Source organism: Pipistrellus hanaki, assembly GCF_964339955.1.
Source record: "Pipistrellus hanaki genome assembly, chromosome: 5".
NCBI classification, from domain to species: Eukaryota; Metazoa; Chordata; class Mammalia; order Chiroptera; family Vespertilionidae; genus Pipistrellus; species Pipistrellus hanaki.
The window spans coordinates 70,054,235-70,076,766 of record NC_140507.1 but is presented as its reverse complement, the minus strand read 5'-3'; the positions used below and the strand labels follow the sequence as shown (position 1 = coordinate 70,076,766).

Genomic DNA, 22,532 nt, shown 5'->3' with positions numbered 1-22,532 from the left:
GCGGTGGGATGTCTCCCTTCCCTGCCCAAAGCCCCTTATCTTCACAGGGACTGAAATTACAGACCTTCTTTGGATCTATTGCCGCCCCAACAGCCCTTGGACTGTATCCGAGCCCAGAACCACCCTGTGGTCTCTGGGTCTCAGTTTACCCACATGGGTAGTTGGAGCAGACACCCAGCTCCACACCCTCCTGTTAAGCCCCCCTTCCCTCGTGGTTCACAGTGTACTGGGCTCACCCTGGGCCAAAGCCCCGCCCCCAGCCCCGCCCAGGTGCCCTTGGGGCGATCTACCCTGGACCACAGTGCCCGTCCGCCTGTCCCGTCAGCTTCAGTTTCCTGGCCTCACTGAGACCTCTGAGGTCATCTGGCTCCCACGCCCCAGCCAGGTGACCCCACTCGACTCTTCCCTTCCTGGCGGGTGGCACCTCCCCCCCGCCCTCACCTCCTAGGGCCCCAGCAGCACCAGCTGCACCCTCTGCCTCTTCCCTCCCTCCTTTCTCAGGAAAAGCTGCTTCGCTGGATGGAGTTCAGGAAAAGCTTGATCCACCTCCTCAGCTCACAGGCCCGCCCTGAAGGGCCAGATCAGCTAGGCTTCTGGGCCTGCCCCTCTGCCCTGAGTGCGGAGGCAGGTGCCGCACCTGTGTCCCCAGCCCCTCACTTCTCACAACCCCACATGTCCCACCACAGCCCAGAACCCTACCACCGCCTGCCAGCCCCCAGGCACAGACTGCCCCTCTCCACCCTCTAACCAGAGACAGCATCTCAGAAGGAGAATCAGACCCCGCCACGCTCCTGCTCTGTCTCCCTGGCTCCCGTCACCCTTGGAGAGAAATGATGAAACTAGCATAACCCAACCCCCATCCGCTTCCCTGCCCTCACCCCCTCTTCTCCTTCCTCACTGTTCCCGCTAGCAGGACCTCTTGGCTGTGCCTCCAAGGCCATTCCTACCTCAAGGCCTTTGCACCTGTTGTTCCCTCTGCCTGGTGTGCTCTTCCCATGGCTGGAAACTAAGCCCAGAGAGGGCAAGGTCTTTGCCCAAAGTCACACAGCTTCAAAGGGGAAGAGCTCGGATTCAAACCCATTGCCCAGCTCTGGACACACACACACACACACACACACACACACACACACGCCAGCCACCCGGTTCCCAGCTCCAACCCAGCCTCCAGGGATCCCTCCAGAAGGAGGCGGAGCTGGGGAGGGGCCATATAGCAGGTGAGACCCCAGGGCACGCAGCGCCTGCTGGGCAGAGGCACCAGCCACCTAATGGCATGTTTCTACCATGGTGGGCAGGTGGTCATTCAGACCGGACACAGGGACACAGGGACGGCTGTGAGGCCAGCTCCACAGGCTGCAGACAAGGCGGGCAGTGTCCCTCCTCAGGCGGCCGGCCCCTGCTGGCCGAGCCAGGGCAGGGGGAGGTCAGGGGGCTGGAAGAGAATGCTCACCCCTCCCCATTCCCCCGTCCCTGTCACAGCCCAAGGGGCGCAGGCTGTGCACCCTTCCCATGGCCCCTCCCGGGCCCGGGGGCGCCTCTGCCTCCTGGTGATGGATGGCAGGCCCGCGGAAGGCGGTTGCCCTGGCAACCGCGCCATCCCCAAGGCAACTCGGAGGCCTGCGAGAGGGTGTGGGCCGCCACGCTCCTCCCGCCCCAGCCCCAGCTCCAGGGGCTGCCGAAAAAGGATGGGAGGCCGAGGTAACTGCGCCCCCCGCCCCCCACTGCTTGGGGGATGGAGTCCCATCTTGGGTCCAGGGGCACCCGCCCAGGGAGGGGCTCCCACCACCCCCTTTCTCCCCCCCCACCCCCCACCCCCGCCCCAAAGGGTCTGGGCCCGCCCCTGGCGCAAGGTAGCCAAGTTGAAGCCAAGATAACGTTCAACATCATAAATGAGAAAAACAGAACGAAGTAGGGCCCTAGCCCTCTCGCGAAACAGCTGTAAGTAAGAACCCCCTCCCGGGAGCTCCCCACCTTCCAGGCGGGTCCCAGCCTCTTCTAGCAGGAGGGGAAACTGAGGCTGGGGAGGAGGGAAGTCTGTAAGGGACACATGCTAAGTGCCCACCCTCCTGAGGGCCCTCAGACCCATTTTACCGGTGGATGGAGAGAAGCTGCTCAGCGGGGACGGTGGGACCTGTGCTCAGGCAGGCGCAGGGAGCAGGGGCCTCCCGGGGGTCTGGCGGGGCAGGGGTGGGGCGGGGCGTGGCTGACATGCCCTCTGGGGCTCAGTGCGGAAGGCAGAGGCCGGATCACAAAAGATCGGACAGGCTGAGCGGAGAAGCTCCGTTTTGGCTCAAACACAAGGGGAGGATTTAGAACTGCGTGGCAGCTGCCCCCACTGGCTTCACCAGGGGGGGGGGGGTAGTCGCTGGGCTCCGCCGTCTGGCTTCGCCATGGGCCGCAGCTAGGGCTGCTGGTGGGGGGACACGCCCTCTGCCTGGACGCCCACCCTCGGCCTGCGAAGGCTCCAGTCCCCGCGCGATTATTTTTATGGCGCTTGGAGCAAATTCTGGGCTCAAAGAGGCAATGTGGGCGGCTCAGGACCGGGAGAGGGTGTGGGCCGTGAGCCGTGAGATAATCCCGGCCCCTGAGGATGAGCTAAGGAGGCCCCAACCCAATGGGCCGGGCGAGGCCCTGGCGTTGCCAGGGCGTTTATGTCTTAAAGACCAGAGAGGTTATGCAACGGGCCCAAGGTCACCCAGCGGGCAGAACGGGCGGGCCCTGGGCGGGTGTGGGGATCGCCCGAGTTCCTCCAAGAGCCTACGCCTGGGCAGCTCCAGCCAGAACGAGGGGGTCCTGGCCCAGGCAGGCTCACAGCCCGGTGCTGGAACATTCCTGCGTTAATTGAAAGGAAACAGCTGACAACGACCTTGGCCATGAGGGGAGGGTGGGGCAGAGTCACGCGGGCTGGGAGGAGGGGGGAGAGAGGGAGCCCTGTGGCCCAATGGGCCCTTTCCCTCATTGGAGGGAGGGAAGGGGGGGATGGAGAGGCGGGAAGTCCCCATCCCACTGGCTGGCTCCCCGCGGTGGGTCCTCTGTCTGCCCAGCACCTTCCTGGCCCCAAACCCTCCACAGCTGTCACCCTGAGAACGCCTGGGCCTCCCAGCCTCCACAGTTTACCCGTCACTCCTCATCGCCTCCCTCGGCCTCCCCTCTCCCTCCTCCACCTCCAAGCTCTGCTCACGCACAGTCCCCTCTTCCAGCAAGCCTTCCTGGTCCCCTCCCTCCCCCGGGGACTCCCAGGACCACGACTGTCGCTAACTAAGAGGTGGACAGCCATGAGGCATTCGCTGCCCCGGAGGTTCAAGGCGGAGACAGCACCCGGTGGTGGAGACAGGTCAGGGCAGGACACAGACCCAGAGGGGCGAGCCTGTTGCCCATTAACCTGGGCAGAGAGCAGGGCGGGCTGGACCCTGCCCCGGGCCCTTCAGCGGAGGGCAGCGGAGCATGAGGGGAGGCCACAGAGGCAGAGCCTTCCCCGGGGCCACGGCAAATCCAGCTGCAGAGACCATGGTTCCTGCCCACCCCTCACTCGACTCCAGCCACACTCAGGCGTCCAAAGCACGTTACAACCCAGGGCCTTAGCCGAGGCCGGTTTGGCTCAGTGGATAGAGCGTTGGCCTGCGGACTGAGGGGTCCCGGGTTCGATTCCAGTCAGGGGCATGTGCCCTGGTTGTGGGCACGTCCCCAGGGGGGGGGGGTGCAAGAGGCAGCTGATTGATGTTTCTCTCTCATCGATGTTTCTGGCTCTCTGTCCCTCTCCCTTCCTTTCTGTGAAAGAATCAATAAAATATATTTTTTAAAAACAACAACAAAAAACAGGGCCTTTGCACTGGCTGTGTGCTCTGCCTGGCGCAGGCTGTCCCTGCATCGCGGGCCTCGCCCGTTCCCTTAGGGCTTCCTTCAGACGCCACCTCCTTCTTTAGGCTTCCTCTGATCTCCCTACGCAGGTTCAGCCCCGGGACCCCCCCAGTGCCCCTGCCAGCTCTCACCCTCCTGCAACGCCCTGGACCTTTGCTCATTTTGTTTTTTATTTCCTCGCGAGGACAGCGACTGTCTCTTCTTGTCCCTGCCACGTACCCAGCACCCAGGATACAGCAGGTTCTCAGTAAACAGTCACTGTGCCAGCAAGTCAATTAGGGTATTTCCACTTTCAGAGGAGGCCCCGCCAGTCCCCTCTTCCCATTCCTGCCACCCCCTGGACTGACCACCTGTCCTACGACCACCTCCATGCTTTCCTTTTAAAGAAACACTGTCACCAAAACGGGTTTGGCTCAGTGGTAGAGCGTCGGTCTGCGGACTGAAAGGTCCCGGGTTCGATTCCGGTCAAGGGCATGTACATTGGTTGCGGGCACATCCCCAGTGGGGGGTGTGCAAGAGGCAGCTGGTCGATGTTTCTCTCTCATCGACGTTTCTAGCTCTCTATCTCTCTCTCTTCCTCTCTGTAAAAAATCAATAAAATATATTAAAAAAAAAAAAGAAACACTGTCACATCGATCTAAAGCAGGATCAGGGTTGCCCCCATCTAATAGAGGACATGGGATAGGTTCTGACTACCTTGGAAGTGACTGTACAAATTAATATATGAACAACCCAAACACCCACCAGGGATGAATGGATAAACACAATATGTCCGGCCACTCGATGGAATATTACTCAGCCATGAAAACAAGTGCTGATACAACGTGGGTGAGCCTTGAACACGTGATGCTCAGTGGAAGAAGCCAGACACAAAATGCCACATAGTATGTGGTTCCATTTACGTGAAATGTCCAGAACAGGCACATTCCAGAGACAGAGAATGGGTTAGGGTTGCCGGGATGGGGATGCCTGCAAAAGGGGACAGGGCCTGCTTTAGGGCTGATGGAATGTTCTGGAATTAGTGGTGATGGTTGTACAGCTCTGTAGATGTGCTGAAACCACTGAATTGTGCACTTTAGTGGGGTGGGTTGTGTGGTGTGTGAATGATATCGCAATACAGCTGGTAAAAATAGACATGTACCTTTCTATAGCAGAAATGCCGACCCTCTCACCAAGGGCCAGGCCAGGGTCAGAGCACAGGTCCTGCCCGGAGACTCTCCATGATCGAAAGGGTGTGAACACCAACTGACTAGGACATCATCTTCATTCCCTGCAAGCCCTCTGCCAAGCCCCTTCCCTTCACTCCGCCTTCAAGGAACCCACATCACTGACACACACACACACACACACACACACACACACACGCTGGGCTCCGAGGCGTGGCCCCGTCCCACCACCACCCTTGTCCACGCAGCCTGGCCTCACTTGGGTCCTTACCTAATCTGCCCACCACACGGCCTGGCTTGGTTTCTAGCTCTCCATTTTCAGCCCAATCCATTCTGTCCCAGAGACGGGCTTTGACTGTCCCTGAACTCTTGTTTAAAGGAGCAGGAGACGGATACCCCAGCCCAGTTCCCCACTCCTGAGAACCAAGGCCTCTCTTTGGCCATCATACACCGCACAGAGACCCTCTGGCGCATGGCCAGGGCGCCTCCAGCCTCTCTGAGCATCCAGGGGCCGGGCCATCTCTCTCTGACCAGGAAGGCCTGGCCCTGTGCATGGCTCTGACACCACACAACTCTGAAATCAGCCACCAGCATGGCTCAGTGGATAGAACGTCGGCCTGCGGACCAGATTTGATGCTGGTCAATGGCATGTACCTTGGTTGCAGGCACATCCCCAGTAGGGGGTGTGCAGGAGGCAGCTGATTGATGTTTCTAACTCTCTATCCCTCTCCCTTCCTCTCTGTAAAAAAAATAAATAAAATATGCATTAAAAAAAAAAAAAAACCTCTGAAGTCAGTACTATGCCCACCCAGACATTGGGTCCTGCTCCCCTGACTTTGGCCCTTGTCTCTGAGCTGCCCTCACCTGCCCCGTCTAGACTGAACCCTGACTAGCTCCTCAGCAACCTGGCCCCTCACCTGCAAGAGTCTCTTCTGGTGCCTGGCATCAGCTCTCCCTTCTCCCCTGCTCGGACCCATCCACGGCTCCCGTGGCCCCCCGCTGGGCACTGGAGGCCTGTGAGGACCCAGCCCCGAGAGCACAAACCACAGCGTGCTCCCCTCTCCCAGTGCTCTCCCACCTCTAGCAGAAACGCACAGGCCACTCTCTCCTGCCAGGTGCTCCCTCTGTCCACTGGGCAAACCCTTAAACACCTTTCCCAGAAAAGGCCCGTGACGGAAAAGACTGGACGCCTCCCTCACACCTCCGAGGAGACCGTCCAGGGGCTGCCCCGGGCCTTCGGACCCAGCACGGGGCTCGGATGGTCAGGAGGGAGTGCTCCTTACACGAATGGGTAAGACACTTCCTGGGTGGAGGGAGGATGGATGGGAGCAGGGTCCCAGGCTTGGAAAGAGGAGATGTGAGTCCCGCCCCCCCTCCCCCCCATCCCCCCAGAACTTCAACCTATTTCCCAGCATCAAATCTGAGACCTGTGAGGGTGGGTCTCGTTTGGGGCTGGTATTACAAGATCCAAGTCCATATGGCACCCGCTCCTCTCCCAACTGTGACCCCCCTGGGAGGGGGCTCGGTAGGTTCACGTCTCCACTCACCTAGTGTGAAAAGCGAGCCCAGGGAAGGTGAGTGGCGTACCCATTCTCACAAGGAGGCAGGACACTGCCTTCCCATGGCCTGCTCTCAAAGCAGCAGTCACAGAGAGGTCACAGGGGGGGCCAGGGGCAGATGCCCCCAGGAGCCAAGACTACCAACCAGGTTGGAAAGCTGGTGCCAGAATACCTAGGAACCCTGTAGACCAGTGTTCGGCAAACTGCAGCTCGAGAGCCACGTGCGGCTCTTTGGCCCCTTGCGTGTGGCTCCTTCCACAAAATACCACATGCGGGCATGCACGTACAGTGTGATGGAAACTTTATGGCCCATGCATGTGCAGAAGTCAAATTTCAATCATTGTACTGTTGATATTTGGCTCTGTTGACTAATGAGTTTGCTGACCACTGCTGTAGACAAAAGCCCCTGGGACATAGGAAGGTACAAAGATTCCCTCCCTGCCCTGGCCGCTAAGAGGAAAGCCCAGCAAGCCCAAGCCCTACCCCTGATCAGCTGTGGCCTCCAGCATGTCGTGTCATCCCTCCATGCCTCAGTTTCCCCACCTTACAGGGCTGCTGTAAAGATGAAGAAAATTAATTCACAGGGACAAAGCGCTCCATCCAGGCCTACAGCAAGTGCTCACTAAATGATTTTAACGTAAAGAAAGGATGCCAGCGCTTCTCGAACCACATCCCCATGTTCCTGCCACTTCCTCTAGGATTATCTGCTTGTCCCTTTTCTTCCCATCGCTCACCGTTTGAATCCAACCCCCTCGGTTTTAGATGGAAACATTTCATTGTTACCAAGACTGGGAAAATAAGAAGCCACGGCCACAGAGTAAAAGCATGGAGAAACAGACACAATGAAAACGAAAGCTTGTTATTCAATTACCACTGGATATTGCTGCTTTTTAACTGGCTGTGCCTCTCATTAACAAGGGAGATTAGCAAGTGTGAGAGAAACATGAAGGATCCGTTAGCACCCAACAGAGACTCCTTAAAGCCGTCCAGGCCCGAGGGTGGGGAGAAATCTGGGAAGGTCCGGCCCCAGCTCTGCTCTCTCGCTCCTCTCCCCCCTGCCTTCAGCCAGGACAGAGCCTGGGCATTTGAGAACGGCCGCCCTGAGCTAAGATATCGTTCCTTTATCAGCCAGATCCTGAGGCTCCTGGAGGAGCAGTACCTCATGGGGCCCCCACAGCAAATCCTCCCTCCCAGGCAGGACCGGCGTCCAGCTCTCCCCACCAGGAGTGTGTCCTGCTCTGCCACTCCCACCCTTGTCACATTTTAAAAAATATATATTTTATTGATTTTTTACAGAGAGGAAGGGAGAGGAGGGATAGAGAGTAAGAAACATCGATGAGAGAGAAACATCGATCAGCTGCCTCCTGCACACCCTCCACTGGGGATGTGCCCGCAACCAAGGTACATGCCCTTTGACCAGAATCGAACCCGAGACCCTTCAGTCCCCAGGCCGATGCTCCATCCACTGAACCACACTGGTTTCGGCCCTTGTCCCATCTTTGCAGCATCAGCCATCTAGCCCAATAGCTCGGTGATCAGCTGCTACTTTTCAATAAACCCTTAAAGTCTTAAACTAATGAAAACAGGTTTAATCTTTACATTCCTAAACGAATGAAAATCTGTTTGATCCTTTAATAACATTTTGTGAAATTCTTACATTTATTTTTTCAGGTTCTCTTTTTTAAAATTTTGTTTTTAAAAGAAAGTTTCCAGCACCACCATAAGCCTTACAACCAAGATCTCCTGTGACTCCGATGGCAAAATCCATGGAAACCGAAGGAGGGGAGGGATTTGTCCTGGGGGCTGTTGCCTCTGTGCCTGGAGCCTGCTCTGCCCTCGTGGGAAAGGCCCGCGAGCGAGGAATGAGCGAGGGGCAGGTGTCCCAGCCCGGGCAGCGCCGTGGCAGCCTCTCCTCACCATCGTCAGCCCAAGCGCTGGGGAAAGAGGCTTTCTCTCAAGTCTATTCGAGCCATGTAATGCCAAGTCCCACCCCACATCTGTACCCAGAAAAGCCAGTGATCCACCTAATTGGGGGGGGAGGGGGCGCATAGCACCATATCTGACCTGTGACCAAGAAGGCCCAGGACAGGGCACCCGCCTTGTGCTGTGTGACGCTGGGGCAGTACTGCCCCTCCCAGGGCCTCAGTGTCCACACTGAGAAAGAAAGGGGTGGTGGGGAAGGAAACAATGAGATCCGACCAAACAGCCCTCCTAGCTCTGCTCTCGTTCTCCAGGGCAGCCCCCTCCCCGAGGCCACACCCTGCCCGGGGCCTGCTGTCAGGCCTAGAGGCTCCCCCTGGTCCCTGGGAGCAGAGCAGGTAAACAAGTGGGGGATCGTAGCGCAGACAAGTCTGGGCCCTGGCTCCCCTGAGCCCCTGGCTGGGCTCCCGGGGCGGCTTGAGGAGCAGCTAAGGCCTTTGTCTGGGTTTTCAAAAGCAGAGGACACTGGGTGTCACATTCCGAGGAGGGCAGGAGGCGGGGGCTCCCACCCAGCGGAGGGTGTGGTGGGTCAGGGGTGAATCCCTGGAGGGAAGTTGTATGTTCAGAAAACACACCCAGTGGGAAGGGCAGGGGGAGCTGGACTGGCTAGACCTACCAGGCCAGGCCCCCTGCCCCATGGGGACCTGCCCCAGTGCCCGACAGCAGATGTCCCCCCACACACACATAGCGAGCAGGCCGCCGGGACCCCAGGCACCTGCTGCCCACTCCCTGCCCTGGCAAACACTCGGTACCACCTCCCGGCGCCCACCTGTGGGAGTGGGGGCGCGGGGCCACCCTGACGCCAGAAAGAAGGACTCTGTCTGAAATGACCGTGCACACTCATTCAGCACCTGCTTGTGCAAGAGCCCTGGCCCAGGAACTCCGCACCTCACCCTCCAGACCCAGGCCACCCATCCCATCCCGAGCGAGCGGTCAGGGCACTCTTGGCTGCACCATTTGGGGGCACTTTCCCCGGAGGGGATCAACTCCCTGCTCCCCTGTTGGAAGGCACCTGGACCCCAGTCTCACACACCCCAGACCGGAAGCCTGGAGAGAAGGCCCCTCCCTCCAGTGGTAACTCGGGACAACATCTGTCAGCCAACCCCCAGCCCCCTAGCCCCCCACTCCGCCGCCCCCCCGCCTTAACAGGGGCTCTAGACAGAGGCCGGTGGGGAGGGCAGCCAGATGGAGGGAGGATTGACCTGTGGGCGCGTCCAGGGCGCAGGGAGCAGCGAGCTCAGGCTGGGGCGTGAGGGGGTGAGGGGTGGCGGGTGAGCTCAAGGCCTGGCTGTGCCATGGGAAGGGGTCGCTCCATCACCCCAGGGGGCCCACTTGGGAGCCCACAGGTGGCCGAGGCGAGCCCAGGGGCCGCGGGCAGGGCGCGGGCCGGGCAGGAACAGAAACGCGCGCCTCCCCCTCCCTGTGTCCTGGGCTGCCCCCCAGCCGCTCGCGCCCGAGTCCCCGCGAGCCCGTGGGCCCCTTGGTGGAGTGGGGTGGGGTGGGGTGGGGTAGGTCTCAGGATCGGCGCTGCCCAGCCCGAGTCTTTCCGGGGGAAAGACTGAGCTGGGGGTCCCGGAAGCCCCTCGCCACCTCCCCCTCCACGCGGGGGCCGCGCCGCTCCGGGTGGGGGCGGTGGAGAGGCCTCGCCCCTGGTTGCGCCCCCGCCCACAGCCCCCCGCCCCGGCCCGGGCGCGCCTACTCACTCCATCTCCCTGCGGAGGTCCGATCGGGTCGGCGATGCTGAGCCGGGGCGAGCTTTGGGGGTTCGCGGGGCGGGAGGAGGGCGGCGGGCTACGGCCAGGCGGCCCGGGCTGCGCGGCGCGGGGGCGCAGGCGCCGGCTCCGGCATCGCCCCGCGAGCGGCTGTTTATTGTCCGGGCGGCGGCGGGCGCGGGGGGTGGGCTGAGCGCGCGCGCCGGCGCCGCCGCCACCGCGTTTCGCTGTCGCTCCCCTCCCCGCCCGGTCCCCTCCCACCTCCCGGCGCCGCGGCCGGCGCTGCGCCCCCTGCCGGCCGCCGGCAATGCGGCAGCTCCCCCAGCCCCGCGCGCCGGCCGTGCCCGCAGCCTCCCCGCCGCCGCCCGTGGACCTGGCCTGGAGCCTCCCCGGAGCTGCGCCCCACGCCCCGCCGGAGTCATCCATCCCTTGTCCTCGGGGCTTCATCCCAAGGAACAACAACAGCCTGTGATTATTGGAATGGAGAGTCTAGGGATCGATGCTGAGGCGGAGTCTGTGCGCTAGGGTTTTGACCTGGACAAAACCCTGTCCCTCCCAGCTCCCGGTCCAAAGGGAAGCGGGGGAGGGGAGGCTGGGGGCAAAGGACCTGGGGGATGAAGGGGCGGGGAGGGGGAGTCCGGGAGGCCGCTCCAAGGAACTGACGCCTCTGCTGCAGCCTGGCGGTCTGCAGGAGGAGCGTTCAAGGCGGAGGGCGCTGCAAGTGCAAAGGCGGGGCTGTGGGACCCAGCCAGGCCCGGGTGAGGAGGAATGATAATAACACAGCAATTCCTTAAGCTTCTCAGCGCTTGCTGGGCGCTGGTCCTGGAGCTGGAGTTGGAGGAGGGTAAATGATTTAAATCTGCCTCAGCTCTCACAGCACACACTGCAGGCCTCTGTAGCCAGAACCAGTGAGGTGGCTAGAGGAGGGAGCCAGGAGAGCTCAGGCTTTGTCCTGAGGGCAGTAGGGAGCCACAGCAGAGTTTAGAGCAGGAGATGAACCAATCTGATTTATTTTTTGTGATGGCCCCTCTGGCTGCCAGGTGGGGAGTGAATTAAGGGTAAAGTGGAGAGGCATGGAGGCCTGGCAGAGGCTGAACTGGGATCCCACCCCCCTTTGAGGCTGAATAAGATTGAAAGGCAGGTGGATTGTGGATGGATCTTGAAGGGAGAGCTGACAGGATTGCTACCGATGGGTTGTGGGATGACAGGCATTGGGGTCTCCCCATTTCCAGACTGAGCCACTTGAAGGACATGTTAACATGATGGGGTTGGGGAGGGGGACAACAAAGAATGACACTGGGTGGTCAGCTGGCCGTCTGGGTTTAGGGTGAGGCCTGGGCTGAGCTAGGGGAAGTCTGGACAAGATCATGTGAGAAGCAGGCACAGGCAGAAGACAGAGGCAACCAGTCCTGCCTACCCCTTGATGTCTTGCAGACTATCTTGAGTCCTTCGTGCTGCACGTGTCACCATGTGACCCACAGACCAGGAGAGAGGCAGGACCTGTCACTGCCAACATGTGTTCTGCAGCCCTGACTTCCCAGGTTCTTATAAGAACTCTAGTCTCCTGGCCCCAAACACACTTACTTACTGGGGTCTGACTTCGGGGAGGGCAGGGAAGAGAGATTCTCCTAAAACCCTTCTAAACTATTTTCTTTTTCTTTTTTTTTCCTTTTTAATATATTTTATTGATTTTGTAGAGAGAGGAAGGGAGAGAGATAGAGAGTTAGAAACATCGATGAGAGAGAGTCATCGATTAGCTGCCTCTTGCACACACACACACACACCCACTGGGGATATGCCCGCAACCAAGGTACATGCCCTTGACCGGAATTGAACCCGGGACCCTTCAGTCCCCAAGCCAACGCTCTATCCATTGAGCCAAACTGGTCTTGGCTAAACTGTTTTCTTGTAAGTAAAATAGTTCTACTCAGCAGGTGCTTAATGAATGGATGTGTGTGCAAAGGGAAATAGCTTTGGAGGGGCTCTAGAGAAGTATCCGGATGCACCCCAGAGGGGACAGGAACACTGCTATTTCTTTGTTTATAGGCCTTTTCATCTCCCCCTTTTTACAATGAATGTGCATTCATTTAGCATTAAAATAATGAGATAAATTAGCAAACTTAAAAAAAAAAAAAAGACCCAGAGAAACATCAAGGGCCCTGGGTTTGAGTCCCAGCTCAGAGCCACATGGGCTGTGTGACCCTGGGTATGTTTCTTAACCTCTCTGAGCCTTATTTCCCCATCTCTTAGGGCAGCTGGGAGGGTTAACAGAGTGAATACACAGGAAGGGCTTGAAACAAGGCCCAGCACACAGTAGCCCAGGGTTTGGCAAACTATTCCTATAAAGGGCCAGATAATAAATATTTTCAGCATTGCAACCGCAGGTCTTGCATTGCAACATGAAAGCAGCCAGAGGCAATATTTAGTACATGAATTGCTCAGCAAAAGGAAGCTGTGAGTAATTCCATCGCTGCCCTCTGTCTCTGTGTTCATTCGGTCCAAAAAGATTTATTGAGGACCTACTGTGCACCCAGCAGAGTTAGGTGTCAGGGATGCAGGAACCTTGTCCTCAGAGAAATGGCATTTTTTTGTCTCCTAAGTAAATGATTCAAGGTTCTAGTGATGCTGGATGCATTTTGTTTAAAAAGAGGAGGAAGAGTGCTGGCTTTGGCAGCACATACACTAAAATTGGAAGGAGACAGAAAATTAGCATGGTCCCTGTGAAAGGATGACAATTAAATTCATAAAGTTTTTGTTTGTTTGTTTGTTTGTTTGTTTGTTTAAAAAAGCCCGTCAGGTGTGGCTCAGTGGTTGAGCATTGACCTATGAACCAGGTCACAGTTAGGGCACGTACACAGGTTGCCCAGTAGGGGACGATCAGGAAACAGCAGATCAATGATTCTCTCACATCATTGAGGTTTCTAGCTCTCCCTCTCCTTTTCTCTCTGAAATCAATAAAAATATTTTTTTAAAAGAAAGAAAGAAAATAGAGCCAAACCGGTTTGGCTCAGTGGATTGAGCATTGGCCTTAGGACTGAAGGGTCCCAGGTTCGATTCCGGTCAAGGACATGTGCATTGGTTGGGGGCACATCCCCAGTAGGGGAGGCAGTTGGCCAATGTTTCTCTCTCATCCATGTTTCTGCCTCTCTATCCCTCTCCTTTCCTCTCTGTGGAAAATCAATAAGATTAAAAAAAAAAAAAATAGAAGGATGGAGAGGGACTGTTGGGAGCATCTCTCCTCCCACAAAACATTCTACACCTTTCTCAGCCCTAGACTTTCAAGGGCTCCCACCTCCCTTACATCAAAAGTGAAATTCCTTCCCAGAGCTCTCAAGGCCCTGCCTAGGGGCCCCAAGACCCCAACATTCACACCCCAGACTCAGGCATGCAGGCAGTTGCTTCCTAGAGGTAGTGACACATGAGCTGGGGAAAGGAGGTCAGGCAGAGATGGTGGGGAGAAGCATCCCAAGTAGCAAGGACAGACCCCCAAAAGGCATGGAGCTGGGACAAGGCAGGGTGTGTCCGGAACTAGAGCAGTAGGCTTGAGTTGACCTTTCACCCTCCAGAGAGGCAGCCACATCACCCACTTCTTAATCCTCTGCTCACGGAGCTGCAGCTCCCATTCCTCTGGCCACAGCCCCTTCCTGTACCACTTGCAACCACGATTTCCATGATGATGCCCCTTCTCCTTCCACCTCCTTAGCCACCGCGGCCCAGCACCCCTGCCCCTGCTCTGCACCCACCTCACAGCCTGGCTGCTCCGGGACACCCTCTGGGGCCCTTGACTCCCGGGGAAGCTTCACACAGGCTCTGTGCAGGCCCCCAAAGCCTCCTCTATCGCTCAGTCAGAGATCCCTTTCCCTCCCCTAGCCCTGACTTCAGCTCAGGCCTGTGTTTCCCATCCCAAAAGGGGCCAAGGAGGTGTAAGCTAAACATGAGAGGGACTGTATCCCAGAAAGAAAGGGGCTCAAGCTTCCCCACCCCAGCTTTATAACCCCAAACCTCAGGCCCAGACGAGGTCAGGCCCTTGACAGAGTAAAATGCCACAGCCTTCACTCCTGCTGTCTTCCTGGCCTGTTCCGTGGCCCTGGGGTGCCCGGCCTTCACGGGCAAGGGGCATGGGGACCTGATGGGGTACCCAGCTCTGGCTGGCTCAGCATTGGTCCATCTGCAGATCAACAGAACCCAAACTCACTCCCCAGGAGGGCTGTGTCCTCTGCACCTGAGAATTCTCAGAAAAGAAATTAATATGACCATGAGTCAATCTCTTCGACATATAAAGAGCTCTAACAAATCAATAATAAAAGTAAGGCCCTAGCTGGTTTGGCTCAGTGGATATAGCATCCGCCCGCAGACTGAACGGTCCTGGGTTCGATTCTGGTTAAGGGCACATGCTCAGATTATGGGCTCCATTCCCAGTAGGGGGCGTGCAGGAGGCTTCCAATCTATTCTCTCTCATCATTGATGTCTCTCTCTTCCTCTCTGAAATCAATAAAAATATATTTTAAAAAATAATAATAGTAAGTGTTTAGTAAAGGGAGCTATTGTTACCATTACTAGAGACCCGGTACAAAAAAAAAAAAAATTCATGCACAGCGGGGAGGGGGGTCCCCTCAGCCCAGCCTGCATCCTCTCTAATCCAGGACCTCTTGGGGGATGTCTGACTGCCAGGTTAGGCCTGATCCTGGCAGTCAGACATCCCTCTCACAATCCTGGACCACTGGCTCCTAATCGCTCACCTGCCTTCCTGCCTGCCTGCCTGGTCACCCCCAACTGCCCCCCCACCAGCCAAGTCATCCCTCACTGCCCCCACACCAGCCTAATCACTCCCCCCTTCCATCTGCCTGGTCTTCTCTTTCTGCCCCACTGCTGGCCTGGTCACCCATAACTGCCCACGTCTGCTGGTGTGGTCGTCCCCAACTGTCACCCCTGTGGACCTCGTTTCCCCCAACTGCTCTCCCCGCCCCGCCTCGCCCCCCGGTTTGGTTGCCCCACACAGCCTGCTGTTCAGTCATTTGGTCATCTCTCACTAACCCCCCCTCCCCCAGCCTACTCGGCCCATGCAGCCTGCTTGTTCAGTTGTTTGGTAGTCCCTCACTAACCCCCTGTCAGCTTGGTTGTAGGCAGCCATCTTGTAAGGGCGTGAGGTTAATTTGCATGCTACATCATCTTTATTATATAGGATTGTTGTTATTATCATTGTCACTGTTGTTGTTGTGTCTGCTCTGACTGGGAAAGCCACCCAAATCCTCCATGGGAAGAACAGTCAAGGACGATAGTCCAAGTGTCCTGGGCTCACGGCCATCTTCCATGCTGCCCCAGACAAAACACTCCCCGCTCTGCACCTCGGGTTGGAAAACGGAAAGCTTGGTGAGGTGGGACCATGAAGGACAGTTGTCTGTTTCACAACTGCTTATCACATGGGGAGGAAACGGGCCTGGCTGTGGGTAGAACTGGCCCCTGGCAGGAGCAATAGGAGCTGTCCTGAGGCTGCAACCCTGGCCTCTCACTCCCTCTCTGTATGACCCTGGCCAAGGCACTTAACCTCTCTGTGCCTCAGTTTCCCCATCTGTAGCATGGGGATAGAAACACTACTGACATCCTCGGGTCACTCCAGGACTAAATGAGGTTCCACACTCCTGCAGCTTCAGTGATGCTTATACCAACCCCCTCAGGGGTGTGTGGCTGGGGGAACTGACCAAGGCCTAGGGAAGATGCTGAGGAAACTGAAGCCCATATAGAGGCCCTACCAGCACAGCAAGGGAAAGTGATCTCCAGGGTCCCAGGGACTGGTGGAGCCAGGGTTTGCCTGGGCAGGCAGCCCCCTGCTTCCCCCACTGCTGTTTCCTCCTGTGCAATTATGATCAACAACCCCAAGGCAGTCAAATCATCAGTTTCCCAGTATCACCAGCTCAGATCTGAGCGTTGCTGGTGGGGGCTGAAGGGGCCTCCAACCACAGACCACAGCTGAGTTCCCCCTTTCCAGGCCGTTGGTGAGGGTAGGTGCCTTGGTCCTCAACGCTCTCAGGGAGACTTCAGCCTTGAGAAGTCTGGGGCCATGGGGCCTGGGGTGGAGGGCTGGGACCGACTTTTGCTGACGGTGGCCACTGCTCTGATGCTGTCCATGAGGCTTCCAGGTGAGGACCCCAGGAGTCCCCATATAGAGGCCCCCCAGGAACTCCCCAGGTGCCCCAAGGCCCCCTCCCAGACCTCCCCCAAGAAATGCTGAGGTACCCCACACGCGGGCCCCGACTTGGTGCAGCCACACAACCCCTGCTGGTCTCCCTCCAGGGCCTCACCGGGGAGTGGGGTGGGAGGCCCAGCTGGGATCTTGACCAGGCGCAGGCGCAGGTGCAGGTTTTCTGGGATCCAGTTCTCCTCCTGGCACATGCAAGGGCCTTCTCTGGGCTCCTCATCACTCTGAGTCCTTCTGCATCTCTCTACCTCCGTCCCTGTCTATCTCTCACTCTCCCTTAACTCGACCCCCATCCCATCCAGCGCCTAAACTGTCCCCATTAACCCATCTTCTGCCCTTCCCAACATACCCCTCCTCTCCTCTGCAGGCTCCTGGGGGGCTAGGATCATTGGGGGCCGAGAGGTGGCCCCGCACTCCCGTCCCTACATGGCATCGGTGAAGTTCCAGGGCCAGCATCACTGCGGCGGCTTCCTGCTCCGTGCCCGCTGGGTGGTCACAGCTGCCCACTGCCTCAGCGACAGGTGAGCCCTCCTGGGGCGCTCCTCCTGCCTCCTGCTTCTTGGGACCCTGGGATGCTCTGGCTGTATTTCAGGGGTGGCAGTGGTGACGGGTGTTCCTGGTGTGGGCATTGCTGCATTCCAGTGGGGGCGGGTTGGGATGGCCAGATCCCGCCCTCTCCCCTGAAGGAGGAGGCATCTCTGGGGCCAGCTTTCTGGGACAACAAAAGGGAAATGGTGGGGCTACCCCCACCTTGTCAAGGAACCTCCACCACAATAAGTAGACGTTGTCATCGCTGTGCTTGGTTTATAATAATTAATAACATTAACATTGAAAATTATTATTATTTTTTTAAAATATATTTTATTGATTTTGTACAGAGAGGAAGGGAGAGAGATAGAAAGCTAGAAACATCGATGAGAGAGAGTCATCGATCAGCTGCCTCTTGCACACCCCCTACTGGGGAAGTGCCCGCAACCAAGGTACATGCCCTTGACCGGAATCGAACCCGGATCCCTTCAGTCCCCAAGCCGACGCTCTATCCATTGAGCCAAACCGGTCTCGGCAACATTGAAAATTATTGAAAAAAGAAAATTTCCTCCAGATCCTTCCAATGGTCTAAGAATTAAATCTACATGAGACAGATTAACAAGGGAAAATAACCAAATGTAATACATGTATACATGTGGATGACCCATATACAGAGGGAGTCAGAGACCCCACATCCATGAGAGGTTCGGGAACAGAAAGGACAGATGAGGTACACATGTCACCTGAGCTAGGGATGAGGTCAGGTGCCTGAGGCATCAGAGGGAGGAAGGGTCATCCTCAAGACCAGTGTTTTTCAACCTTTTTTGGGCAAAGGCACACTTGTTTCATGAAAAAAATCACGAGGCACACCACCATTAGAAAATGTTAAAAAATTTAACTTTGTGCCTATATTGACTACATATAAAGTAATTCTCTTGAATAGGAATCAAATAAACACAAAGAAAGTATTTTATAATTACTTTATTATGAAATATTAAGTAAACAAAATAGTGAAAAATTATAAAATTCTTGTCTTGTCTGCACCTACGGCACACCAGGCAACATCTCGCGGCACACTAGTGTGCCGCGGAACAGCGGTTGAAAAACGCTGCTCAAGACCTTCAGTAATTAGAAGCTTGCCAGGCCCTCTTAGGCCATAAGATGGTCTTTGGTGGTTAAGTCTCATCATGGGCCAAGCCCCCAATTTAGATTCACGTAGGTGGTTAAGCAAGAGGCAGACGTTTCTTGTGAGCCCAGAGAATCTTGATGGCCTTTAGCTCAAAATAATCCACATGCCAGCCTGGCCAGTGTGGCTCAATGGTTGAGCTTTGGCCTATGAACCAGGAGGTGACAGTTGGATCCTCAGTCGGGCACATGTCTGGGTTGCAAGCTTGATATCCAGTAGGGGGGCATGCAGGAGGCAGTCAATCAATGGTTCTCTCTCATCATTGATGTTTCTCTCCCTCTCCCTTCCTCTCTCTGAAATCAGTTTTTTAAAATATATTTTATTGATTTTTTACAGAGAGGAAGGGAGGGGAATAGAGAGTTAGAAACATCGATGAGAGAGACACTGATTCAGTTGCCTCCTGCACATCTCTCTCTGGGGATGGGCCCGCAAGCAAGGTAACATGCCCTTGACCGGAATCAAACCTGGGACCTTTCAGTCCACAGGCCGATGCTCTATCCACTGAGCAAAACTGGCCAGGGCTGAAATCAATTAAAAAAAAAAAAATCCAAACGCCAAAGGGGCACATCTTGGGGAAGCATGTTCTGAACCCCTTCAGAGGTAATGTTATAATTGAAGTGGGGATTATAATAAATATAAACATATTCAATCCATCCTAACTATAGCTTAGTTATTAGAATTAGCACTTTGATGATTAGCACTCATACTGTAACTGAGGTGGGAATGAAACAAGCATCATGATTATCAAGGTTAGATAGATCACTGTGCACCGGCTTTGCCAATGGGGCTACCAAAGCCTGTGACAGGCAGCCTTCCCCCAGCCTCACCCACTGTGCCCCTCCCGCCGCAGAGACCCACGGACCCTCCTGGTGGTGCTGGGGGCGCACAACATCCGCACCTCAGAGCCCACCCAGCAGGTGTTCAGCATCTCAGCTGTCACCAGTCACCCCGACTACCAGCCCACAACCCACGCCAACGACATCTGCCTGCTGAAGGTGAGCTTCGTGGGGAGGAACGCTGCGTGTAGGTCTGGCCTGTCCCAGCTACTCCCGTGATGGCTGCGCCTGTTTTAAAACAGCTGAAGGATCCTGAAACACCTGAGTCAGGTTAAGTCTTTGCTCAAATGCCTCCTTCTCGGGAGACCTTCTTGGACGACCCCCTCATCCTACAACCTGTCCCTGTCCTGCTGTTCCTTCTCCCTGCTCCACTTTTCTTAAGCCCAGCACAACTGTCACCTGCTAGCAAGCAGCACCTGCGCATTTGCTACCTCACCATTGTTCACTGCCTCCTCGGGACCCGAGGACAGGAATGTTTACCTCGTGTATGGCACACAGCCGGTGCTCAATGTTCAGGCCGGTGGGGGGAACAGATAAGGGCCATGAAAGACCTCAGTCCCCTGCCACTTGGGCCCTTCTTGGGGTTTTCTGGCCAGGAAGTGGCTTCACCCATCAATGTGAGTTTCCCTCTGCTTCCCCATGAGGTGCGCCCTTTCAAAGCACCCCCCTGCAGTTCCCACCCAGGCACCCCAAATCCAACTCTCGGAACCCCCAGGGCCTCTGTTTCAAAGGGAGGATGTCCCAAACTTGCCCTCCAAATGTGTTGAAAAATTAAAAAGGGAGAGATACTCCATATGACTGAATGGGTCCCTGGGAACAGGAAGGTCTGGGGTGTGGGGCTCTCTTGGCAAATAGAAAGGCGGCAGCGGATGTCAGCAGCCAAAGCCTGGATTTTACTCACCTGTGGGACCCCAGAGCTTGGAACCCACTGCTCTGACTCACCCATCCCATTGTGCAGATGGGGAAACTGAGGTTGGGAGTGGTTAGGGATGTGCCCAAGGTCAGGGGGTGTGTACCAAAATGAGGGGCCCGAGTCATTCATTCAAAAACTGTTGATTGAGTGCCAACTATGTGCCGGTTAGCAGGGACACAGCCAGGAACAAGCCATGGGGCTGACCCCTTAAAGCCTTCAGTCTAAGCGAGTGGCAGTTGGGTAAACTGGCCTTGGCAGGGGCACATGGCTGCCCAGAGGAGGCACCTACCCTACCCTGGGCGTCTTGGAAAGCTGCCTGGAGAAGGTGGTGTCTAAGCTGAGATCTGAAAGTTGGATAGGAAAGATGCTCCAGGTGGGGGGTATAGTATGAGCCAAAGTGTGGGGGTGGGCCCAGGACATGGCAGTAAATTCATTCTTGCTAGAAGGGAGGACTTAGTGGGGGGTAAGAGTTTTATTCCAAGGGCAATGGGAGGGCTTAGAGCAGGGAAGGAAATGCTGTTTAGAAAGACCATTTGGGCTGAGCAGGTAAGGGCTGATGGACAGGGGGCATGCGGTGGCAAAAGCAGTGGCCTTCTGACAGCCATTGCTTTCTCTCCATAAGGCCAAGAGACCAGGTGTCACAGACGGGTAAACGGAGGCAGGAGCAGTGGTGACGGTTTGGGTGGTCCAAAACTCGGTGTTCTCCCCGTAGCTGAACAGCTCCGCCATCCTGGGTCCTGCGGTGAGGCTGCTGAGGCTGCCACAAAGGGGCGCCAGGCCGCCCAGGGCTGAGACGAGGTGCCACGTGGCCGGCTGGGGCTCTGTGTCCAACTTTGAGGAACCGCCCCCCGGGCTGATGGAGGCCGAGGTCCGCGTGCTGGGCCTGGACGTCTGCAACAGCTCCTGGAAGGGCCAGCTCAGCCCGGCCATGGTCTGCACCCACAGTGGGGACCGGCGGCGGCGAGGCTTCTGCTCGGTAAGATGTTCGTCGTCCATCCCTCCCCCTTACCATATGGGGAAACCAAGGCCCTCGGAGAAGGTCAGAGCTGGGCAGAGCCTTGGGAACCAAGTCCAGCTTACCCTACACCAAACCATGTATGGCTGTGCCGTGCACAAAGAGCTACAGATTTGTGTGTTTATAAACAGGATCCAGCACAGGCAGTCACAGCTCCTGCTGCTAATACCCTGGCCCTGGCCAGAGGAAGAAGCTCAGCCTGGAGGCTCTTTTGTTTTAGGCAAGAGAGCTCAGTGGTTCAGAACACAGGTTCTGGAGCCCAACTGCCTGGGCCCCAGTCCAGACTGTGCCCCTTTCCAGGCCTTGGAAAAGTCGCCTCGCTTCTCTGGACCTCACTCCACCTTCTCCATCTGTAGAACTGTCACCTCCTAGGAGCAGAGCTCATTCCAGATGACCATTAGGGTGCCAGGACCAGGAGGGGAGGGGAAGGGAGAAAGCAGGAGTTTCAGGGTGAGTATTCAGGAAGGTTTCTCTGAGGAGAGCACCTTTGAGCTGAGACTTGAAGGAGCCTTAAGATCTGAGGGAAGGCATAACAGGCAGAGAGACAGTCCCAGTGCTGCCTGCACAGCTGTTCAGGTCTGCACTGCACAAACAGCTGCAGACTTCTAGGTTTATACAAGCAGTGTCCAGTAGGGGGCAGTGACAGATCTCAAAGACACGCAAAAGCTTAGAGGCTGATGAAGTTTGGCTTGCTCCGGAAGGCTGGTGTGGCTGGAACCCGATAAGGGAGAGAGATGTGGGAGATGTGGGTAGAGATATAGACCTTCAGAGTCTTGAGGGCTGAGGTGAGGGTTTAGTCTTTGCTGTAAGAGCACGAGGGGGTCATGGAAGGGTTTTGAGGGCAGGAAAGGGTCCTGGTGGGCGTTACATGTAGAAGCTCCTTTCAGGCAAAGTGAGGCTGAGAGAAGATGCCCTGACCTCGCCTTTCCTTTCATCCCAGGCGGACTCCGGGGGGCCCCTGGTGTGCAGGAACCTTGCCCATGGCCTCGTTTCCTTCTCCGGCCTCTGGTGTGGCGACCCCAAGACCCCAGATGTGTACACCCAGGTGTCTGCTTTCGTGACCTGGATCTGGGGTGTGGTTCAGCATCGACCCCACAGCCCCCAGCTCACCTCCTCACCCAGGACCGCTGGGGCCCCCACAGGAGCTTCCTGAACCGCAGCAGCACTGTGTATGCAAATGAGATGACAGCCAATGCAAACAGCTTTGGCCTGGAAGAGCCTGTGGCTGGGGCAGGGGGTCCACAGAACCTTCCAGGGAGCTCGGGGTAGGGGGAGGGGCATAAATTCCAAACAACAAGGGCCAAAAAACTGAATAAAATGTTAACTGACAACCAGACATGATGCTCTACCCACATCCCTTGAGTTGCTTCTTGGCCTCAGGTGGCTGAGGGTCCAGATGAGCCACTTCCTCCCTGAGCCACTTGCTCGGCCTCCTTTCTCTTCCAGCCACGCCCACCACCTCTCTACCTGCCTCAGTGCTCTCTCTGGGGGCCGCCCACTGCCCAGAGATAGACACTGAGGCCACGATGGACAGTGGCTGCCCCAAGGACATAGGCTCATGATGCTTCCAGATGCTTCTAGAGCCC

The 22,532-nt window shown here is 56.7% G+C and overlaps 3 protein-coding genes across 7 annotated transcripts in view; 1 reads left to right on the top strand and 2 right to left on the bottom strand.

Moving 5' to 3' along the window:
• The window catches only part of PALM (paralemmin), a 25,662-nt gene extending 15,143 nt beyond the window's left edge, over positions 1-10,519 (bottom strand). For 2 of the 4 annotated variants that reach the window (XM_084886415.1, XM_084886414.1), the window contains exon 1: positions 10,264-10,518. In XM_084886415.1, coding sequence (XP_084742541.1) covers positions 10,264-10,268 — 5 coding nt within the window. In that variant the 5' untranslated portion in view covers positions 10,269-10,518. Of the gene's footprint in view, positions 1-10,263 lie in introns of all 4 variants that reach the window. The other 2 variants (XM_084886416.1, XM_084886413.1) reach the window with 2 other exon arrangements.
• BSG (basigin (Ok blood group)) overlaps positions 890-22,532 on the bottom strand; it is a 126,725-nt gene continuing 105,082 nt past the window's right edge. Inside the window, exon 8 of the mRNA XM_084886485.1 lies at positions 890-901. The gene's annotated coding sequence lies outside the window, so the exon portion shown is untranslated. The remainder of the gene's footprint in view (positions 902-22,532) is intronic.
• PRSS57 (serine protease 57) lies at positions 8,850-22,532 on the top strand. Of its 2 annotated transcripts, none has more exons than XM_084886471.1 (5): positions 8,850-8,898; positions 16,836-16,989; positions 19,033-19,177; positions 20,644-20,907; positions 21,887-22,532. In XM_084886471.1, the coding sequence occupies exons 2-5, from the start codon at positions 16,895-16,897 to the stop codon at positions 22,097-22,099; spliced, it is 717 nt and encodes a 238-aa protein (XP_084742597.1). In that variant the 5' UTR covers positions 8,850-8,898; positions 16,836-16,894; the 3' UTR covers positions 22,100-22,532. The 2 variants fall into 2 exon arrangements, with proteins under 2 accessions (XP_084742597.1, XP_084742596.1); XM_084886470.1 differs by lacking the exon at positions 8,850-8,898 and adding an exon at positions 16,277-16,409.

Bases quoted from the DNA above. Each gene is read 5' to 3' on its own strand.
- PRSS57 (XM_084886470.1), top strand. From the start codon at position 16,331: ATGGGGCCTGGGGTGGAGGGCTGGGACCGACTTTTGCTGACGGTGGCC. The intron at 16,410-16,835 runs GTGAGGACCCCA...TCTCCTCTGCAG, and splicing joins GCTGTCCATGAGGCTTCCAG to GCTCCTGGGGGGCTAGGATC. The intron at 16,990-19,032 runs GTGAGCCCTCCT...CTCCCGCCGCAG, and splicing joins GCCCACTGCCTCAGCGACAG to AGACCCACGGACCCTCCTGG.